At 45.3% G+C, this 22969-nt stretch overlaps 2 protein-coding genes across 2 annotated transcripts in view; one reads left to right on the top strand and one right to left on the bottom strand.

Moving 5' to 3' along the window:
• LOC311308160 (inositol-tetrakisphosphate 1-kinase-like) overlaps positions 1–3655 on the top strand; it is a gene marked incomplete at both ends in the record, with an annotated part of 7509 nt that extends 3854 nt beyond the window's left edge. Inside the window, 5 exons of the mRNA XM_084437093.1 lie at positions 71–111; positions 265–430; positions 594–661; positions 2022–2184; positions 3324–3655. Coding sequence (XP_084293219.1) covers positions 71–111; positions 265–430; positions 594–661; positions 2022–2184; positions 3324–3655 — 770 coding nt within the window. The remainder of the gene's footprint in view (positions 1–70; positions 112–264; positions 431–593; positions 662–2021; positions 2185–3323) is intronic.
• Positions 3656–13461: 9806 nt separating this feature from the next.
• On the bottom strand, positions 13462–22234 carry sars2 (seryl-tRNA synthetase 2, mitochondrial; the record flags this gene model as incomplete). The annotated part of the gene is made up of 16 exons (XM_084445220.1): positions 13462–13689; positions 14107–14172; positions 14253–14345; positions 14660–14753; positions 15577–15689; positions 15893–15980; positions 16323–16368; positions 16595–16703; positions 17317–17364; positions 17472–17577; positions 18926–18989; positions 19316–19370; positions 20315–20455; positions 20866–20895; positions 21006–21101; positions 21956–22234. 16 exons carry the CDS (start codon positions 22232–22234, stop codon positions 13555–13557), a joined length of 1563 nt encoding a protein of 520 aa, XP_084301346.1. The 3' UTR covers positions 13462–13554.
• Positions 22235–22969: the final 735 nt, after the last annotated feature.

Genomic DNA, 22969 nt, shown 5'->3' with positions numbered 1-22969 from the left:
AGTCTGTATAAATCTAGCTTGTGTTTGTCCTGGTCTCACCGCCCCTCTCCTCCTCCTCCTTCCTCCTCAGTCTGCAAGACCAGGGTGGCCCACGGGTCACGATCCCACCAGGTGAGCACCTGATGTGGGGTAGCGTTGGTCAGTTACTGGCCCTCCCCCATTTATTGGAGCTCACCTGTGCTTAGTGTCACTTCTCTCTCTCTCTCTCTCATTCTCTCTTTCCCTCTCCCTCTCTCTCTCTCTCTCTCTCTCTCCATCCTGTAGATGTCTCTGGTCTTCGGCGTGGAGGGGCTGAGGGACGCCCGTCCCCCCTGTGTCCTCCAGAGCTTCGTCAACCACGGCGCCGTGCTGCACAAGGTCTTCGTGGTGGGCGACGCCCACTTCGCCGTGGAGAGGCCGTCGCTGAAGAACTTCCCCTCCGGACCCTGCGGTCAGTCAGGGTGGACGCACTCACGTACACACACACACGCACACACACGCACACACACACGCACACACACACACACACACAGATACTAACAACCCCCCCTCCCCTCTCCTTTCCTCTTCACCTCCTCTTCCTCCTCTGTCCTGCTCTCCTCTCCTGACACCAGACAGGAAGACCATCTTCTTCAACAGCCATGAGGTGTCCAAATCTGAGTCCTGCTCCCACCTCACTGCGGTCAGTAATGAACCAGTCATCTTCAACTCTTTTTATCGTGGCCACTTTAGGCTGACCCATGTTTAACACCTATCCTCTGGTACCTGTCTTTCATAGGCTTTACCTTTCTGACATCATACCCAGATAGCAAGCGGATGTGTAATGATTCTGGGCCATATATGGGCCGGAACTAAGCCACAAGGGCCAGATCTGGCCTCTATATGGCCCAGATCCGCTTGCTATCTGGTTAGCAACACTGAATTCTAGGTTAATTCTAGGTTAATAATACCATCCATCGTCATCCGCTTATCCGGGGTCGGGTCGCGGAGGCAGCAGCTCCAGCAGGGGGCCCCAGACATCCCTTTCCCTAGCAGCATCAACCAGCTCTGCCTGGGGAATCTTTAGCCGCTCACAGGCCAGTGCGGAGATGTAGTCCCGCCACCTGGTCCTGGGTCAACCCCGCGGCCTCCTCCCAGCTGGACACGCCTGGAACACCTCCCTAGGGAGGCGCCTAGGAGGCATCCTCACTAGATGCCCGAACCACCTCAACTGGTTCCTTTCGAGACAAAGGAGCAGCGGCTCTACTCCGAGTCTCTCCCGGATGACTGAACTTCTCACCCGATCTCTCAGGGAGACCCCAGCCACCCTCCGGAGAAAACTCATTTTGGCCGCTTGTATCCGTGATCTCGTTCTTCTGGTCATGACCCATCCTTCATGACCCTAGGTCCTCACCTATGGTCATGAAGGATGGGTCGTGGGGACGAAGATAGACCGGTAGATCGAGAGCTTTGCCTTTTGGATCAGCTCTCTTTTCGTCTCAACAGTGCGGTATAGCGACTGCAGAACCGCACCAGCTGCTCCGATTCTCCGGCCAAACTCCCTCTCTATGGTTCCCTCACTCGTGAACAAGACCCCCAGATACTTGAATTCTCAGACACTTGGGGTAAGGAATCATTTCTTACTTGGAGCGGACAGGCCACCGGTTTCCTGCTGAGAACCATGGCCTCAGATTTAGAAGTGTTGATTCTCATCCCAGCCGCTTCACACTCAGTTGTGAACCTATCCAGAGAGTGCTTGAGGTCGCAGGCAGATGATGCCATTAGGACCACATCATCTGCAAACAGCAGCGACGCAATCCCCAGCTCACCGAACTACAAACCCACCTCCCCACGGCTACGCCTCGATATCCTGTCCATGAAAATCACAAACAGGATTGGTGACAAAGCGCAGCCCTGGCGGAGGCCAACCCCCACCTGAAAGGAAAACAACTTACTTCCGAGGATATGGGATAACTAATACTAATATTGCTGTACGTCCTGTAACCATGTGCTACTGCGATACGTTACTGATGCATAAAGTCGTCCTGTATGTGTGCCCCTAGCTGGACGAGCAGGTCCCCCTGTGCCCCCCGCCCAGCGCCGAGGCCATCGCCGCCCTGGTGGGGGAGCTGAGGGCACAGCTGGGCATGGCGCTGTTCGGCGTGGACGTCATCCTCGACATACACACACACACCCTGACTGTCATAGACATCAACATCTTCCCAGGTGGGTGAGGGCCTCTCGGGTCTCTGGAGACGTCGACAGTCTTACTTTCTGGCTCTTTCTTCCTCCTCTTCTTCTCCTCTCTTATCTTATATCTCATATCTTACATCTCTTCTTATGTCTCTTATCTTACGTCTCTTATCTCATACAGTATCTCTTACCTTATATCTCTTACCTTATATCTCTTATCTTACATCTCTTATCTTATATCTCTTATCTTATATCTCTTATCTTACATCTCTTATCTTACATCTCTTATCTTATATCTCTTATCTTACATCTCTTATCATATATCTCTTATCTTATATCTCTTATCTTACATCTCTTATCTTACGTCTCTTATCATATATCTCTCATCTTACATCTCTTATCTTATATCTCTTATCTTAATCTCTTATCTTACAGCTCTTATCTTACAGCTCTTATCTTACATCTCTTCTTATATCTCTTATCTTACATCTCTTATCTTATATCTCTTATCTTATATCTCTTATCTTATATCTCTTATCTTACATCTCTTATCTTACATCTCTTATCTTACAGCTCTTATCTTATCTCTTATCTTACATCTATCTTATATCTCTTATCTTACATCTCTTATCATATATCTCTTATCTTATATGTTCTTCTTATATCTTATCTTAGATCTCTTATCTTACAGCTCTTATCTTACACCTCTTCTTATATCTCTTATCTTATGTCTCTTATCTCATCTCTTATCTTACATCTCATCTCATATCTTGTTAGTTTCTCACAGTCTCTCATTTCCCTCACTTTCTTGTTTGTCACTTTTTCTTGTTTTCTACTCTCTCTTTATCTATCTATATCACTCTCTATCTATCTATCTATCTATCTATCTATCTATCTATCTATCTCTCTCTCTCCCCGTTTGACATTCTTTCAGTCTAATTTTCTCTATCTATCTATCTATCTATCTATTTATTTATCTCTCTCACTCTCTCTCTTTCACTCTGTCTCTCTCTCCGTTTGACATTCTTTCAGTCTCATTCTCTCTCTCTATCTATCTATCTATCTATCTATCTATATCTCTCACTCTTTCTCACTCCCTCTCTCTCTCTCTCTATCTATCTATCTATCTATCTATATTTCTCACACACTCTCTCTGTCTCTTTCTCCTCCAGGCTATGAGGGCGTCCCCCAATTTTTCTCCACTCTCCTCAGTCATATAGAATCAGTGTTGGACAGCAGGACAGCCTCCCAGGCAGACTCCCAGAACCACCCTCCACCTGCCTCCCAGGCCACTGATCAACCTGCCTCCCAGGCCACTGATCAACCTGCCTCCCAGGCCGCCGGTCCTACCACTCCATCAGCCCCTCAGGCAGCCCTCCAGACGTCCCCCATGCCAACGTGTACACCAGCCTCCCAGGCAGACATCCTGGACCTTCGTCCTCAACCTGCCTTCCAGGCAGCTGCCCCTTCGTCTCCATCAGCCCATCAGGCGACATGTTCTTGAGCTCGCTCTAATCCTCAGACAACCCTTTGACCTCACCAGACCTGGGGCGAGTTCAGCCCCAACAAAACGTAGCGAACGCTACACAGTGGTGTGTTGGAGCTCTGCTGATTGGGTAACACAGAGAAAACATGTCGTTCAACCTGGAAAACCCAAAATGTTTTGCAATGTTTTGTCGGGGTTGAACTCACCCCCTGGTTGAACACACTACATGGTTGAACTCAATACCTGGCTGTCATTGAACTCTGAAGTCACCCCTGACCCCTGACCTGGTGCGTTACCTCATGGTACCCTCACCAACTAAGTAGGATTCAGAAACACAGCGGATGAACACGCCCCACCTGATCATGTTTACCACACGGCCTCTCACTGTCTGCTGGTAGATGACCTATCTTTAGATCTGACATGCAGGCTATGAAAGTTAACTAACATAGAGATGCAAACAGTACTTATCAATCAGATAATACCTTCTCAATGTCATAAATCATATTCTATTGAACAAACCTCTTCTTTTTTTTGAAACAATCAGTGCTAAATAGATCTGACCAAGCAGACGTAACGGAGAGGAAGTGAGTGTTTTTGTCCACTGTGCGTTTATTGGTTCACAGGTAGCATAGAAGACACAGGCACAAAATACAGCACAGTGATTCGCCAGTACAATTATAAAATGTTTTTGATTTGTCTCGTTTCATTGCCTATGACATTCATCTTCCACCCTCTGCTGGTTTAGATACACTGGTTGAGTACATTTGTATTTCCTAAATTAAGAAAAGTATACATTCTTCAGTAAATCTCAAGATACTTAACTGTTCAAATTATATTTTCTATATGTTGTAAATCTATTATGTTATATAGCAAAAGAGTGATATATTGAAATTCTGAAGCATTTTTGATTAACATATTAAAGGTATATAATACAGACATGTTCATATTGTACTTGGCTGGTTATTGCGTTCATCATTATATCACATATAGCCTAGTAGTATGGGTTTCAAAAAAGTTTGAAATTTTAAGTCACTAACCCTGTAATTGTGCAGTTACCTCAGCCCTACACGAGGGGGCGCTGTTGCCTGATAAATTATGTCGTATCAAGCATCGTAGGAGGCTATTCTGTTATTTGCAAGGTAATGATTATTACTATGAAAAAGATGGATATGGAAAACTAGCTCTTGAGAAAAACAGTCGTTATCATTATCACCATTATAAGAAGATAGTGAATGGCTTAGTTGTCGTCCCTCCATCCCCTCGTCTCCAGCCCTGCTGGGCTTGGTAAATTGAGTGCAAAGCTCTGTGAAGCCTTGGGGATCCTTGGAGATCCCTCTCTCCATCCCTCTCCCTCCCTCCCTCTCTCTCCATCCCTCTCCCTCCCTCTCCCCCCTCCACCACAGTCCTTCCTTAACAGTCTAGTATTAACAGTGGGTGAGCCAGATAGTTCACAATCCTCACGATGAAAACACGTCAAGGAAATCAGACAGTAAAGACACGAGGATCACATGACAGCGGTACACTTCTCACAATAATGACAGCCCCCATAACCGCCTCATGTTACGCACAGCTATTGAGTTACATTATTGCACAAAATACATATACATCAGATATATTGAAAAGCTGACCTCTTCCCTCACGTAAAATCACTATCATCATTGGCTATAATTGGTTATAGCGGGATCAATGCAATATTTATAATAAAGATTTATATAATTGCATTAATCATATACATTTTCTCATTCATGTTATATTGCCAATCGATCAGGTTTTCACATTTGTTTTTGTTTTTTGAATCAAATTGGTAGGAAGTGGAAAGACCCCCACAACACATATAGCACAGCTGAAGATGGACAACGTCACACACATCTTATAGACTTAATACAGTTGTTTTTTATAAAAGGTGAACAGCATTGTGAAAGATATTTTCTGATTATGTAAATCCCTTCACTCAGCCTGTGGGAGTGTGTGACATGAAACAGAGAGAGAGACGCATGTGTGTGTGTCTGTGCCGTGTGTGTGTGTGTGTGTGTGTGTGTGTGTGTGTGTGTGTGTGTGTGTGTGTGTGAGAGAGTGAGTATTGTGTGCGTGTGTGTACGTGTGTGTGTGTGTGTATGTGTGTGCATGTGTGTGCACGTGTGCGTGTGAGTGTGTGTGTACGCGTGTGTGTGTGTGAATGTGTGTGTGAGAGAGAGTGAGTGAGTATGTGTGTGCGTGTGTGTGCGTGTGTGTGCATGTGTGTGCACGTGTGCATGTGTGAGTGTGTGTGTGTGTGCGCATGTGTGTGCACGTGTGCGTGTGTGCGTGTGTGTGAGTGTGTGTGTGAATGTGTGAGTGTGTGTGTGTGAATGTGTGAGTGTGTGTGTATGTGTGTGTGTGTGTGTGTGTGTGTGTGTGTGTGTGTGTGTGTGTGTGTGTGTGAGAATGTGTGTGTGTGAATGTGTGAGTGTGTGTGTGTGTGAATGTGTGTGTGTGTGTGTGTGTGTGTGTGAATGTGTGAGTGTGTGTGTGTGTGAATGTGTGTGTGTGTGTGTGTGTGTAAATGTGTGTGTGTGTGTGTGTGTGTGAATGTGTGTGTGTGTGTGTGTGAATGTGTGTGTGTGTGTGTGTCTTATCCTCTGCGTAGCTCCCGTAGCTCTGCCGCCACTTTCCTCAGCTCTGCTTCGATCTCTAGAAGCTCCTGTAGAAACACACAGCTGTTCAGACAGAACACACACACACACACACACACACACACACACACACACGACACACACGACAATTCACCTCATTTCAGTCACGTTGTATGTGGGTCTTGTATGTGCATCTTACCTGTCCCTCGTCTTCCACAGCATGTTCCTCCTCCTCCTCCCTCTCATCCCCATCGGTACCTTCATCATCATCTTCTTCTTCATCATCGTCTTCGTCGTCGGCCTCCTCGCCATCCCTGTCCCTCTCCCTCTCAAACTGACGGGTGGCTTCGTCACTGGCTTTCTCCATCACTCTCTTCTGCTGGGGTTCCCTCACTTCTCCCCCCTCTTTCCTCTGGCTCTTCTCCTCCTCCTTCTTCTCCACTTCTTTCCTGCTCTCTCCATCGTTGTCGGCATCCTCGGTCTTCTTCCCCTCGCCGGCCTCATTCTCCCTCTTCTTCTCCTCCTCCTTCTTCTCCGCCTCTTTCCTGCTCTCTCCATCGTTGTCGTCATCCTCGGTCTTCTTCCCCTCACCGGCCTCATTCTCCCTCTTCTTCTCCTCCTCCTCCTCCTCCTCCTGCACTCGTTTCACCTTCCCGAGTAGCTCCCTCAGCTCCTCCTCTTTCTCCTCCCTCTCCCTCTCCTTCTCACCGGTCTCGGCGCCGCCCCGCCCGGCCAGCAACTCCCTCAGCTCCTTCTCCACCTTCTCCTTCTCCACCAGCAGCTCCACCTCGTTCCTCTTCCTCTCCTCGCCCCTCTTCCTCTCCCCCTCCCTTTTCTCCTTCTCTTCGTCCTCCGCTCCCCTCTCCCCCGCCGGGACGGGCTCCCCCCGCTGCGCCCTCTCCCGCGCCCACTCGTACCTCCTCCTCTTCAGCTCCCTCAGCAGCTCCTCCAGCTCCCCGTCGTCTCGCTTCTCCTCGCCTCTCTTCCGGATCTCCTCGGCGAGGAGCTCCTCCAGCTCCGTGGCGCTCTCCTCCCCGTACCCCCCCCTGCTCCCCTCCAGCCGGGGCTCCTCAATCATCTGCTCCCTCGTCCTCTCCTCCTCCTCCCCTCCCGCTGCTCCTCCTTCTCCCTCTGTCTTCTTCTCGTCCTTCGTCATTTCTTTCTCCTCTGACTCCTGCTCTCTGTCCTCCTCCTCCTCCTCCGCCCAGTTCAACTCATACTGCTTTTTCTCTCTTTCGTGTTCCTTCTCTTTGTCTCTTTCTGAAAGAGTCAAATACAAGATGGTGATGATTCAGTATGTATGTAAATAGGTCCACCTATTCCATACTAATAAGGTTAACACGTTATATTATTATTATTAATAATATTGTATTAATATTAACATTAATATCAATATAATTGTTGATATTATTATTATTATTAATAATAGTAATAATAATTATAATAATAATAATTATACTTGTCATATATAATTATAATATATAAATATATATAATTATTATTATTAATTAATTAATAATTAATTCACTGTGATTGTTGATGTTTTGTATTTTTTGTCTATTTTATTGTCTTTTCTATCCTGTAGGGTGACCTTGAGTGACCTGAAAGGCGCCTTATAAATACAATGTATTATTATTATTATTATTAATAATAATAGTTAGTCTTTCCATGCAAGAACTCCTACTATTGATTTCTCCCATCACTGAAAGCAGATATACCAAACAGGTATATATTAAACAGAAGTGCAGTAGCAAGCAAGTGCTAAAGGAGCTAGTTAAAGGCTAAAGTGAAGAGATACGTTTTTAATTTGTTGTCAATTATCTTGTCAATTATGGCCCAAAGCTATGGAACACAACACCTATAGATATCACTGAATAATATGAAACAGGTCTCTTCACTTTTAACTAGCTCCTTTTGCACTTAGCCTACTGCACTTTTCTTTCTTAATGTCTATCGCCAGTAAACATTTGATTAAATTGACATTTTTTACACTGTATTTCACTTGATTCTTAAAAAAAGATTATTCTCTTTATCTTTTATTGTGTTTTATCTTCCATCTTATTTTCATCATGCACACTCTCTGTTGTAAAGCACTTTGAGCTGCATTTATTTGTATTAAAGGTGCTATACAAATAAAGTTTATTATTATTATTATTATTAATAATAATAATAATCAATTAATTGATTGATTAGTACAGCAGGTCAGGACATGAGGACACGCTGACCTTCCTCTGCCAACTCCTGAAGCTCCTTCAGCAGACCCTGGTGTCTCTGACCTGCATCTACACAACAACAACAACAACAACAACAACAATGCAGGACATACTGTAAATATTACATCCTCATATCCTTGTATACAGCATTTACAGTAACACAAAAACATGAAACACATCATCCAAAGAGATCATATGTTATGCTGTGCCAAAAACAACAGCACATGTAAACAACACGGCGTGAGAGTGCTGGAAAACAAAGGTTGTTTATGTGAGACTAATAGAGCAGCTGATCACCTGGTAGCCGCCCGGCACAGTCAGGGTGTGGCACACCTGGATTACTGCCTAGAGAGTCCTGGATACAGTCAGAGACCTGGATACACACACACACACATACAATACACACACATGCACACACATGCACAGGGACACACATTCATGAGCAGTGAATCACTCTGAAAAAACACTGAGACTAATGAGTAAGCAATCGTGTTTTGCTGCTGACCTTGACATCGGGTGGAGATGAGGACACAGGTAGAGACCCCACTAGGAACAGAATGAGAGAGAGAGAGAGAGAGAGAGAGAGAGAGAGGAGAGAGAGAGAGAGAGAGAGAGAGAGAGAGAAGGAGAGAGAGAGGAGAGAGAAAGAAGGAGAGAGAGAGAGAGGAGAGAGAGAGGAGAGAAAGAGAGAGGAGAGAGAGAGAAGGAGAGAGAGAGAAGGAGAGAGAAAGAGAGAGAAGGAGAGAGAGAGAGAGAAGGAGAAAGAGAGAGGAGAGAGAGAAGAGAGAGAGGAGAGAGAGAGCAGAGAGAGAGAGGAGAGAGAGAGAGAAGGAGAGAGAGAGGAGAGAGAAAGAGAGAGAAGGAGAGAGAAAGAGAGAGAAGGAGAGAGAGAGAAGGAGAGAGAAAGAGAGAGAAGGAGAGAGAGAGAGAGAAGGAGAAAGAGAGAGGAGAGAGAAAGAAGGAGAGAGAGAGAAGGAGAGAGAGAGGAGAGAGAGAAGGAGAGAGAGAGAGAGAGAGAAGGAGAGAGAGAGGAGAGAGAAAGAGAGAGAAGGAGAGAGAAAGAGAGAGAAGGAGAGAGAGAGAAGGAGAGAGAAAGAGAGAGAAGGAGAGAGAGAGAAGGAGAGAGAGAAAGAAGGAGAGAGAGAGAAGGAGAGAGAGAGGAGAGAGAGAAGGAGAGAGAGAAGGAGAGAGAGAAGGAGAGAGAGAGAGAAGGAGAGAGAGAGGAGAGAGAAAGAAGGAGAGAGAGAGAGAGAGAGAGGAGAGAGGAGAGAGAGGAGAGAGAGAGAGAGAAGGAGAGATAGAGAGAGAGAGAGAGAGAGGAGAGAGAGAGAAGGAGAGAGAGAGAGAGAGAGAGAGGAGAGAGAGAGAAGGAGAGAGAGAAGAGAGGAGAGAGAGAGAAGAGACGGGGTCATGAACAGGGACAGAGAGAAGTTATTCTGGTCTTCTCCAGATACACAGTAACACAATGATCCTCCTCTTCATCTCATCACGTTTTTCACTCAATCAATCAATCAATCAATCAAAGCTTTATTTATATAGCGCATTTCATACCCAGAGGCAACACAATGCGCTTTACAGAGAACAAGGGAGGTGGGAATACGACCCACCCCTACATATTCCAGAGGGAAGCAAAAAAACAGTAATCACCCGAGGGCCAGATAAGTGAGCTGTAAAAATTCTCCCCTGACCCCTCTCAACAAGGCGATCGAGCAAGCTCCTGGAGTATGTTTGTCTACCGGCTAAGAACATTTATAGAGCAATAAATAACATTAAATTACATTTTCAGAGTAAGAGAGGCTAATAACATCATAGGAGAGACATGGCAAACATTGGTGTATGTCTGTGTGTGCATAAATGTGCCTGGGCCCAGATAGAGGCAGGGGTCAGGGGTAGGAAAAGGATACGGACCCGGGTTAGGGTGAGGGGAAGGGGATCTGAGCCCAGGACTGGTGTATGTCAGTGTGTGTGTGAGTGTGCCTGGGTCCAGGTAGAGGCAGGGGTCAGGGGTAGGGTGGGGGTCACTCACAGGTTAAAGCTATTACATTGATTGATGATCTGATTATTGATTATTTGTGTGGATCTATCCTTCCATCTCTCCATGTCCTCAATAAGATGACAACTGTCCTAGACTGGCAACACAGGGAAGAAGCTTAGACAACTCTCTCTCTCTCTCTTTCTCCTCACTCCCCTCCTCTCTCTCTCTCTCTTTCTCCTCACTCCCCTCCTCTCTCTCTCTCTTTCTCCCCTCCTCTCTCTCTCTCTCTCTCTCTCTCCCTCCCTCTCTGGTGAGAGAGGGATTCTCTCATTTGGGAGCTAAATCAGGCTCTCAGACCCCACTCTCTCCCTCTACTATACTACTATACTCTACTCTCAGACCCCACTCTCTCCCTCTACTATACTACTATACTCTCTCCCTCTACTATACTACTATACTCTACTCTCAGACCCCACTCTCTCCCTCTACTATACTACTATACTCTCTCCCTCTACTATACTACTATACTCTACTCTCAGACCCCACTCTCTCCCTCTACTATACTACTCTACTCTCTCCCTCTACTATACTACTATACTCTCTCCCTCTACTATACTACTATACTCTCTCCCTCTACTATACTACTATACTCTCTCCCTCTACTATACTACTCTACTCTCTCCCTCTACTATACTACTATACTCTCTCCCTCTACTATACTACTCTACTCTCTCCCTCTACTATACTACTCTACTCTCTCCCTCTACTATACTACTATACTCTCTCCCTCTACTATACTACTATACTCTCTCCCTCTACTATACTACTATACTCTCTCCCTCTACTATACTACTATACTCTCTCCCTCTACTATACTACTATACTCTCTCCCTCTACTATACTACTATACTCTACTCTCAGACCCCACTCTCTCCCTCTACTATACTACTATACTCTCTCCCTCTACTATACTACTATACTCTCTCCCTCTACTATACTACTATACTCTCTCCCTCTACTATACTACTATACTCTACTCTCAGACCCCACTCTCTCCCTCTACTATACTACTATACTCTCTCCCTCTACTATACTACTATACTCTCTCCCTCTACTATACTACTATACTCTCTCCCTCTACTATACTACTATACTCTAGAAGTACTCTGTTTTAAATAGGCTACACACACATGCATTAAGAGGTCAGCTTTGAATGTTTTGAACACAATGCTTTTTCAGGACATTCTTTTTGAAGCTACACATCATTCTTTTTAAATCCCCTTATATCTGACAGACTCTGTCCCGGGGGCAAAGAGATCAATTGTCAACTCGACTGATTCCTCTCAACATTACTCTCTGCTTTGCGGAATGAACCACTTAGTGTTATAGAAAAATATATAGCCTACACATCGGCCGATGTATTGATTCTGAGGTCATATGAAGTACGTGAACCTTGCAGGAAGTGTGTGTGTGTGTGTTTTCTCTCTTTAAACTGGGACACACTGATGGTCTTAATTAAAGCTGGTTATTGGCTTGGCGGTCCCTCTGTAGCCTACACGTGCGCACCTGGCCAGAGGCTTGCTCAAGGAAATGTTACATTCAAAACGTGCTGCTGTATCTTATACTTAGTCATTGTGGAGATCAATTATAGGCCATTTCAGACGAATCATATAAATTATTTAAAATATATAACCATGTCACATACAAAAAAAAACGAATATGGAGTCCCCACAAACATTACTGATTAATAATGTATTTATATCAATTATTACTAAGCGTTCAATGATCGTTATTCACAGCACAGACCTTAGGAATAGCTGGTAGCTATATGTTTTCATTAAACGCACATGCGCAGTTTCCATCACCGACGCAGTTAAGCTACCGAACCGCCGTTAGTATTAGGTTGAGTGTGCGTGTTTATTTATGCTGCGGTAGATTTCCTGTCCTACATTCACATTGCTTAATATAAAATGCAACCGGGGGAACAACGTGCTGGAGATCTGTGCAATTATAGGGACTGAGGTTTATCTAGGCTACCTGCTTAGCGAATTATGTCATCAATTAGTCGGTCTACATCTTAAAGGCGTACGACATTTGTAGCATTGATTTAGCCTACATGGTTTTTCTGATTTACTGCCACTACCATAGCAAACACGGAGACGTCCATGATCAGAATTAAATAATGCGCATAGGATACTGGATTAAAAAAAGAAATTGCCGTCTTTCCTCACGAATCAAATGCGCTACCCTGATCCACAGTTCGACATTCTCATTTCATTTGTCATAGACCTACTTACCCTCAACGAAGGTCCACACCAACACCGAGAAAATTAACATTCCCATAAGATCGTATGATGGAGCCCTGCTGGGTATAACCATGGTATAACCTTGAGATAACGGCCCGGGTCCTGCGGCGACAGAGAACCCGCGAGGTGGAGCTGAGAAGCGTGCGAGCTGCTGTGAGGGAGTCAGGTGGACGCGGGGCAGGTCGGATCAGGGTTGATTATGATCGGCCCGTCAGGTCGGATCAGGGTTGATTATGGTCGGCCCGTCGAGGCGTCAGGAAGCGCTCTCCCGTGGACACGGGATCAGGCGCGGTGGATACAATTGGTCACAATAATATGGCAATTAATCTGCTAATCCCCCCATCTCAATATCTGAGAATATCGTCGGGATGTTAGTCTAGGATACACATGAGCATCCATGCAGTCACATATGGTGTGTGTGTGTGTGTAGCTACTTGGATGACGAGCGTGTACCCATTACTGTATGTGCCACTAGCTCGTAAATTATACATCATCAATAATGGACAACATCACCTCAGGGTATAAAAGGGGTCATACGTATATTAACTAGCATTGCGGACAGGGACCTGTTTAGTTTTATTTTATTACCATTTGCCAGGGGGAGGGGGGGGGGGGGGTACTCAGTTCAACATTATGATGACTTAATGTACAGTAGCTAATCACACAATATGATTTAAATATATTTACAGTAGCCGGCTCTGAGCTACAGCGAGGGACAGTAAACACCTTGAAGCCGAGGGCTTCTTCAGTCGAACAATGTTTTGTATTGTAGTAGATCTTGATTGCGCATCTGCGCCGGACCTGCGTCATCTCATCTTGGGGCCGGTCGGACGGGCCGGCTGGGCTGGTTCGGCCCGATGTAGCGCAGCGGAGTGGACCGAGGCTTCTCAATCAGCTCCATGCCCAGGTAGGGCTGCAGGGCTCCGGGGACACCCACCGTCCCCTCCTGAGAGAGAGAGAGAGAGAGACGGAGGCGTGGTTTACCAAGGAGCTACGGTCGCTAAGGACAGAGACGTAGCTTACAGGGGTGGTGACAAGAGACGTGTACCTCGAGGTCAAGAACACACTCAACCAAGTACACACTCGACCAAGTACACACTCGACCAAGTACACACTCGACCAAGTACACACTCAGCTAGAAGGGCACTCGGAGAGCACAGACCTCTGCCTGTGATGCAGGTCGCATGTAGCGCATGTACTCTACTTTGGTGAATAAAAGTGATTTTGATTCTGACAGACGGGGAGAGAGGTAGAGATAGAGAGATAGAGAGAGATAGAGAGAGACAGAGAGAGAAATGACTGAGGTGAGAGGTGACAAGAGACATCAGAATGCTGTGTGTGTGTGTGTGTGTGTGTGTCCTACCTTGGTCTGGTGAGTCTCCAGGATGGCGATGATGGTTCGGGGGATGGCACACGCGGTAGCGTTCACCTGGACGCAGATCATGGTGGTCAGAACCACACACACACACACACACTCACACACTCACACACACACTGGCCTTCTCTCACCGTATGGGCGTAGTGCAGCTTCTGATCCTGCGTCTCATAGAGGATGTTGAGGCGTCGGCTCTGGTAGTCGGTACAGTTGGAAGCGCTGGAGATCTGACGGACAGAGACGCACAGAGACGTCACACCTGGATACTGGGCTGGTCAGGTGTGTGTGTGCGTGCGTGTGTGCGTGTGTGACAGAGCACGCACGATAAACACGCATGAGATGAACACGCACATCCGCTTGCCGATTAGGGCCGGTGCAGAGCCGAAGGTGGACCAGACTGTGCCCAGGAACAAACAATCAATCAATCAATCAGTCAATCAACCCATTTACAAAAAAACGCTCGCTCGGCGCAATCAATCTTATTACTGGAGCCCAGCAGTGAGCGAGCGTTTCTGGTCACTGTATGTGTCATCCGTCTCACCTCCCCGTAGCTGTCCCTCCCAGGCATCCACGCCTCGATGTCATACTTCCTGTGGGCCGGGGGACCCAGTTCCTGTGTGGGCATGTCCAGCACCCTGGGAGCATAAACACACAACACACACACGTATAAACACACAACACACACATGTATAAACACACAACACACACATGTATAAACACACAACCCACACATGTATAAACACACAACACACACATGTATAAACACACAACGCACACATGTATAAACACACAACGCACACATGTATAAACACACAACGCACACATGTATAAACACACAACACACACACATGTATAAACACACAACACACACATGTATAAACACACAACACACATGTATAAACACACAACGCACACATGTATAAACACACAACGCACACATGTATAAACACACAACACACACACATGTATAAACACACAACACACACATGTATAAACACACAACACACATGTATAAACACACAACACACACATGTATAAACACACAACACACACATGTATAAACACACAACACACACATGTATAAACACACAACACACTCATGTATAAACACACAACACACACACATGTATAAACACACAACACACACATGTATAAACACACAACACACACATGTATAAACACACAACACACACATGTATAAACACACAACACATCTGTGTATCTGCTGTGCTACTGAGACGACTGCACTGTTATTAGTGGTGGGCTAATATAATGGATGGAGGGTGGGATGGAGGGATGGAGGGATGGATGGATGGATGGCTGGATGAATGAACAGATGGACTCATCAAGTGATAGATAGATGGAGTGATGGAGTGATGGGTGGATGGATGAATAAAGAGAGGGATGAATGGTGTGATGGATGGATGAAGTGATAGATGGATGGATGAGAACACAGACCTGTAGTGGAGGTCTAGAGAGGAGAAGATCTCCTTCTGAAGACACAGGAACTCCTCCAGGAGTTGAGAACTCTCCTCTCCCGTCTCATCTGCAGTCACTCCAAACATCTCCACCTGGTAGAACGCGCACACACACACACACGCACGCACGCACACACACACACACACACATACACATACACATACACATACACACATATACACACACACATACACACCATATAAGGTTGTGAGATTCATGTCATATGCTTCTGTATGTGTGTGTTTAGGTATGTATGTGTGTGTGTGTGTGTGTGTGTGTGTGTGTGTGGCGTTACCTTGTTGAAGTGGTGTACCCTGTAGAGGCCCCATGTCTCTCTGCCCGTGTCTGTCTCTGCCCTGTAGCATGTGCTGCTGCACGCTGACCTGCCGTACACACACACCAGCACAGCAACCCAACGTTACATCTACAGACCTGCCGTACACACACACCAGCACAGCAGCACAACGTCACATCTACAGCCATGAGAACGAGGCCTCCCGTACACACAAACCAGCACAGCAACACAACGTTACATCTACAGCCATGAGAACGAGGCCTCCCGTACACACACACCAGCACAGCAACACAACGTTACATCTACAGCCATGAGAACGAGGCCTCCCGTACACACACACCAGCACAGCAACACAACGTTACATCTACAGCCATGAGAACGAGGCCTCCAGGGAAACCCCAGCATCCCCAAACAGGAAGTGGCTGGTCACCTGACAGGAAGGTCCTTCCAGTTCACAGCATGGTCCATGAAGTAGCCTGGAGGAGGAAGAGAGGGAGAGGGAGAGGGAGAGAGAGAGGCCGAGAGAGAGAGAGAGAGAGAGAGAGAGAGACACCATTTCAACCATTTCTATTTCACCACTCAGAAATGACACATTAAACATGACATAACATCGAAGAACGGTTTTAGTTTTCATGTCCTCTAATTTCAAAAAGAACAAATCGGTCAAGTATGTGCAGGTAGAGCTCCGCCCCCCCCCCTCACCTGCCACGCCCACCTCGCCAGTGCCAGCCAGGTTGAGGTCCGGGAAGCGGGCGGGGTCCAGAGAGTACACCTGAGACTTGTGGGCGTGGGGCTGCATCCCACACCCCTCCTGGAGGGAGGAGGACAGATGGGGAGAGGAGAAAGAAAGGATTGCTGGATTTGCTGAAAGACAACAGAACAGCCATTTTGAGTCACTATCCTACTATATTGTGTAGTTGAAGCTAGTGATTGATTGATTTTATTTATTTTTAAGACAGGGACAAGGTACAGTAGACATTTACCCTATAATAGGGAGAGATGCACTGTACAAGGTGATAGCTAAACAGCTAATTTCCATAGTACACAGTAGGAGAGTTACATACATAGAAGGAATACAAAAAAGTTATGTAGCAAACATTTCACTCATCCCTATACCCACATCCCAACCTCCCCAGACCCTTAAAAAATAAACCCTAAGTACAGCCCCCATACATGTGTGCCACACACACACACACACACACACACACACACACACACACACACACACACACACACACACACACACACACACACACACACACACACACACACACACGACTACAGGTGCGACTACAGGTACGACTACAGGTGCGACTACAGGTGTGCGCAGCTTGGCTGAGCGAGTATCCAGTGCTTTGCGAGGCGAGAGAAGCTATGAAAGCTTTAGTGTCTTGTGCACATGGAGGACAGAGGGTGGTACTCACAAACACCGCCCCCTTCAGCATGTCTGGGACCACCATGGGAGTGAAGCCCTGAGGAAGAGGACCAGGTCAACTGTATTACAAACTTTGACTCAAAAACACTCCCACACAGACACACAGGGACACACACACACGTGGGCGCACAAAACACGTCTCACCCGTCTCTGTAGTGTGTCCAGGGCATAGTTCTGTAGCGCGATCTGGAGTCTGGCCCCTACTCCAGTCAGATAGTACGACCTGTGGCCTGAGACATGAGCAAGGCGCCTACAGGAGCAAACCAAATGAAAAGAACTTCGGGGGGAGGCAATTTCCTAACCATCAAAGAATACAGTATGTCACACTACAAAGGGAGGTGGACAGAGAATACAAGAACATTGAGTAAAGCTCAATGAAAATCTCAACAAAACTGTGAATGAAAATATTACAGATGTTCCAGAGGAATCCTGAGAGACAAAAGAGGTTTCATCTGAACACAACTGTATTCTTGAACATTATTTCATTGCACTGCCTACATCATGGACACAGACACAGTCATCCATGATTGGATGGGATTAGTAGATGGTGATGATACTGATAGACTGCTAGACAATGGATAGTATAGCAAATTGCCAGTTTGGGAACCTTTGAATGTCTAGCTGAGTACCTGGGACTGGAATGAGAAACTGATTAGCACTGATAAGATACTGGAAGGACAAGCGATTAAAATAATTCCAATGTACTTGTTGCACATGGCTAAATAAACTTTCTATTTATCTACCCACCCTGGTTACCAGCTCGGCATGGAGGTATCATTTACAAACAAAGACTGATCTCATCCAATATTCATCAGCCACTGAGTTAGACTGCCTGGCACTGTGAATGAAATTCAAGTCTCACCAAAGTGTTCTGTTTTCCTACTTGACTGTTGTTCTAACTTTGTAGTTCGTTCTCATAGATCAGTCTGTTAAAACTACAAAGTCTTCCTGTGTGACATCACTTCCCTGTCCTCTTCATCCTGAAACTATGTCACTTCCTTTTTCACTGTATAACCTATCGACCTCGTCCACATCTGACTCACTCTGCCCGGATTCGCTTCCTGTGCTAGAGTCCGACTCTGCAGAATCGTAACAGAATAAAACTATTGTCTTTGTTTAAAACCAGCTTGACCGACCACTCAGCGTGTTCTTTGAAATCTAAACTAAAGCAAGTAAGGTTTTTCCTTTACAGCAAAACCTCAGGACAACACCTCAGGACAACACCGGCTAGTCAGCACCTGCTGGAAGACAGGCTGGAGAGAAGGCATGAGAGAGAGACAGAGACAGACAGGGGGAGAGAGAGAGGGGGATAGAGGGAGAGACAAAGAGAGAGAGAGAATGAGAGAGACATGAGGCGACAAAGAGAGTAGATGAGAAGAGAAGCTGTGACAGAGTAGAACAGAGAGGGAGAGGAGAGGAGAGGAGAGGAGAGGAGAGGAGAGGAGAGGAGAGGAGAGGAGAGGAGAGGAGAGGAGAGGAGAGGAGAGGAGAGGAGAGGAGAGGAGAGGAGAGGAGAGGAGAGGAGAGGAGAGGAGAGGAGAGGCCAGAGTGTGTCAGGGTAAACTGGCCAGGAGGAAGTGGACCACGGTCACCCTCACCTCTGTCTGATGAGCCCCAGCTGCTCCCCCAGGTCCAGGTGCCCTCTGGGTTTGAAGTCAAACACTGAGGAAACACCACAAGAAACCAAATGCACTGGAGTTACATTAGCTACATAGTGAGAAATAAATGGTAAATGGACTGCACTTATATAACGCTTTTATCCAAAGCGCTTTACAATGAAGGGCTGCCATGCAAGGTGCTAGCCTGCTCATTGGGAGCAATTTGGCATTCAGCGTTTGCCCAAGGACACTTCGACATGTCGTCAGGAGGAGCCGGGATTTGAACCGCCGACCCTACGATCACTGGACGACCCGCTCTACCTCCTGAGCTATATAGCCGCCCACTCACACGTCACATTCTTTATAACACAGCTATAAGACTCCTCCCACCTGGTTTCTGTCCAACCAGCTCCATCACTCTTGCTTGGCTCTCGTCTCCGATAGGCTGAAAGGGAGGTGAGAATTAAACGTTCCAAAAATTTAATTAAAAAAAGAGTTAAAAGTTCCAAACTATCTAAATAACTACACCATCTGAAGAGTTAAACTAGTTCAAATTAGGGCTGTCAACATTAACGCATTAACACGTGAGATTAATCTGGAAACTAACGCGTTAAAAATAATTAATGCAAATCAATCGTATTACCAAATATGATCCTAATTTCCTCCGGTAATTCTGTAATCCCAGTTTACCTGGATGAATTGCTGCGTGTGAAACGCTGATAAGAGGGACGTTTAGATAAAGAGTTGTGCGCACATAGAGCAGTGATGACACGTTGAGTAGAAAAACAACTCTTGATTCCTCCACTTAGTCTGGCTCCATTCCCTGAATGTGAATGTCAGGCTACTTAACCACCATTTTGTCATGCATTTCTTTATTCTAATGCCATGTAAGCCATTTGTTTAATCTCCCGTCAAAATAAAAGCAAATATTAGTATTTTAAACTTGTGATTAATCATGATAGATAATAGTCTATTATTGTGATTAACTTGATTAAATTTTTCATCGATTGACAGCCCTAGTTACAATATAAAAATGTAAAAATTGTTAGGATATTGTTTGGGTCTGCCTGTTAGTGTACAGTAATTGAACTGAATTGGTTAAACTCATTCTTCATTATAAATACTGCTCATCCGCAACTTCAAATCGCTAGCTTTTCGGCGGTGCAGCTGGTAGCAGCGTTAATGTGACGTGGTCACATGTCAGAGGACCCGAGTTCGACCCAGTGTGGGCAAAGTGAGGGTGGAAGCTCTACTGGCGAGCCACGCAGTGACACCTGAGAGCATGACCATGGAAGGTGTATGTGTGTGTGTGTGTGTGTGTGTGTGTGTGTGTGTGTGTGTGTGTGGTGTGTGTGTGTGTGTGTGTGTGTGTGCGGTGTGCATCCTCACCACGTTGGGGTGTGTGGTGTTGGGCAGCCTGAGGGCTTGTGAGTAATGCTGCTGCTCCAGCTCATTCTCTCTGGGGTACAGCTCGCCCAGTCTGCTGCGGATAACTCTACCCTCCTCTCTCACCTGCTTGTACTCTGGCAGCTGAGACACAAACAGACGACAGTACTTAGTCTTGGGCTACTACATTTAAAGGTACCCAACGAAACGTGAATCAAAACAATCAGTTCTTTGTTTATTTTCGAAATTCCTCGATCATATGGTTCCTTGTAGTCTAATAAACATGTTGAATCACTTGAATGTCTTTCCTACCTTGTAATTTCTTCGCAAAATGATATTTCGCTAATGTTTTGAAAACAACAAAGATGTGTGTAACATCACTATTATGTGCTCCGTGTATTGACGCAATGACGTAGTACACGATTTTCGGGGACCACCTTCTCAAATTTGCTCGAGAGCGCATACTAGTGGTCAAAAACTACATTGGGTACCTTTAATGTTATAGTTGAGTGACAGTAGCGATATGGCCTACATAAAGATAAGCCAACACTTACATTGGCTAAGGCTTTCTTGTCATTCTGGTCCTGTGAAGATAAAAAAAAAGATGGTTGAACAAACACCTCCTTAATGTAAACAAAGATGTGCTGATCGACAGGTGAAAAGGTGAGGATGTAATCTTCATAAGTAGACTGACCACAAGGGCTCGAACTCTACTGCTGATCTGCTTCTTCTGCTCCTCCAGCTGTGAAATGTCCTTCCTCACCTGCTGGAGCTGCTGCCACACAAGCACCTGCAACACACACACACACACACACACACACACACACACAGTCACCAGGAACTCAGAAATTATTGTGAGCCACACACCCACACAAGTAGAGTGATTGCAGCTGCATGCAAATCAGTGTTTCTCAACTGGCGGGACTCGTTCTGAATGGGTCCCAGAGGGCGCAGTCAAAAGAACAGCAACTTCTATTTGAACACTAGAAAAGCCCAGTCGTTCTGTTGTAGCCATGACAAAGTGTTACTCCACAACTTGTTTACTAGTCTCAAGTGTGTCCCCCTGTTTATCTTTGGTGACCTAGAGCTTACTTCTTAATTCCGCCAACATGCATTCTCTCACATTCAAACAATCTTTATCATCGTCACCACACTATTGTTCGGCATATCAATTATTTGTAATAGCCTAAGTTAGTTTAGATTGTCGGCCATTTAGACCGCTGGCACATTAAATGCGGAGGCCATTCAGCTTTTCAATATAGGGCTGGGGGCTTGCATTTTTATTTTCGGTACTTTACATTATATTACAGTCATTTAGCAGACGCTTTTACCCAAAGCGACTAACAATAATTGCATTTAACGTAGGAAGAGCCAATGTACTACTACTTGCCAGAACTCACAAGTGCATCTTCTTTCTAAAACAAGTGACTAAGAGCATAATCTAGTGCTGAAGGCAAAGTGCAAGAATCACAATCTAAAGTACAGTGCACAATACAATAAGTGCTTAGGAGGGAGGAGGACGCTACTGTCACTTTTTTCTTTTGTAACGTTAATGTCGCCTTTTCAGAGCATATACGATGACATCACATGCAATTCAGCAACTGTTTGCCTTTTTTGCATGATCCAGTACAGAGGATAACTTACAATGTCTTTGACATCTGCTCCACGCAAGTCCCCCTTCCGAGTCTCAACATTAGCTATGACTTTGTCCGTCTCCTCGCACACCAGTCGCATGTCCAGCTCCGGCTTGTCGCTGTAGCCCTCGCTGACGTGCTCGTACAGACTACTGCGGGCGTAATGAGACAAGCAACGTGGGGAGAATAGTCTCGTACATTGTCTTCTTGCATACTGTCTAGATACCGGCTTTAATACATTCAATGCTGTGCCGAGTCTGACAACCACGGTGCCCATGCAGGTCGCCATGTTTAAAAGCGGAAGTGGCTTGGATGACTGGGGGCGGAGTCAAAATGGGAAGACCAATCAAATGAGACGAGGGAGAAAAACGCTAATTTTGTCAAATATATTTCCATGGATGTATTAATAGAACATTTCCTACTTCATATGACTAATGTCATATTGTGACATTGAATCATAGACAGAACATCTCTGCCATATAAAAGGAGGTTTTGACATTACTCTTTTTTTTAAGAATATAAATGTACAAACATTTAGTCACCCAGTTCACAAACATAAAAGAGTAATCATACAAAACAGACTACATTCAAAAAATAAAACAGGAAAAGAAAAAAAACGTTTTTACATACTTCAGTGGCAGCTTACATTACAAAAATAATTCTGAATATATATCAACAGTTGACCTACATTTTTGGTTTGATATACATTTAAGAGACTCAAAGTAATAATACATTTCTATGAGAAACAATTTAAAGGAGGGTACAGAGTTAGAGAATTTAGCTTTGTGTATATTACATTTTCCAAGTAGAATAAAGAGATTAAACATAGAACACATATTTGTATCATTACATTCAAAATAAGTTACAATATCCTTCCCTTCAATATTAATAGCATGCGAAGTTTTGTATAGAAGGTAGTTCTCAATCTTTCCCCAAAAAACTACACTAAATTGGCAACCATATAAAATATGAGTTATATTTTCTTGTTCAGTTTTACAAAAAGTACATCTATCATCAACATCCA

This window comes from Borostomias antarcticus (assembly GCF_949987555.1).
Source record: "Borostomias antarcticus genome assembly, chromosome: 1".
Lineage (NCBI taxonomy): Eukaryota > Metazoa > Chordata > Actinopteri > Stomiiformes > Stomiidae > Borostomias > Borostomias antarcticus.
Note: the sequence above shows the minus strand (reverse complement) of the source record. Positions and strands in the feature narration are given on the sequence as shown.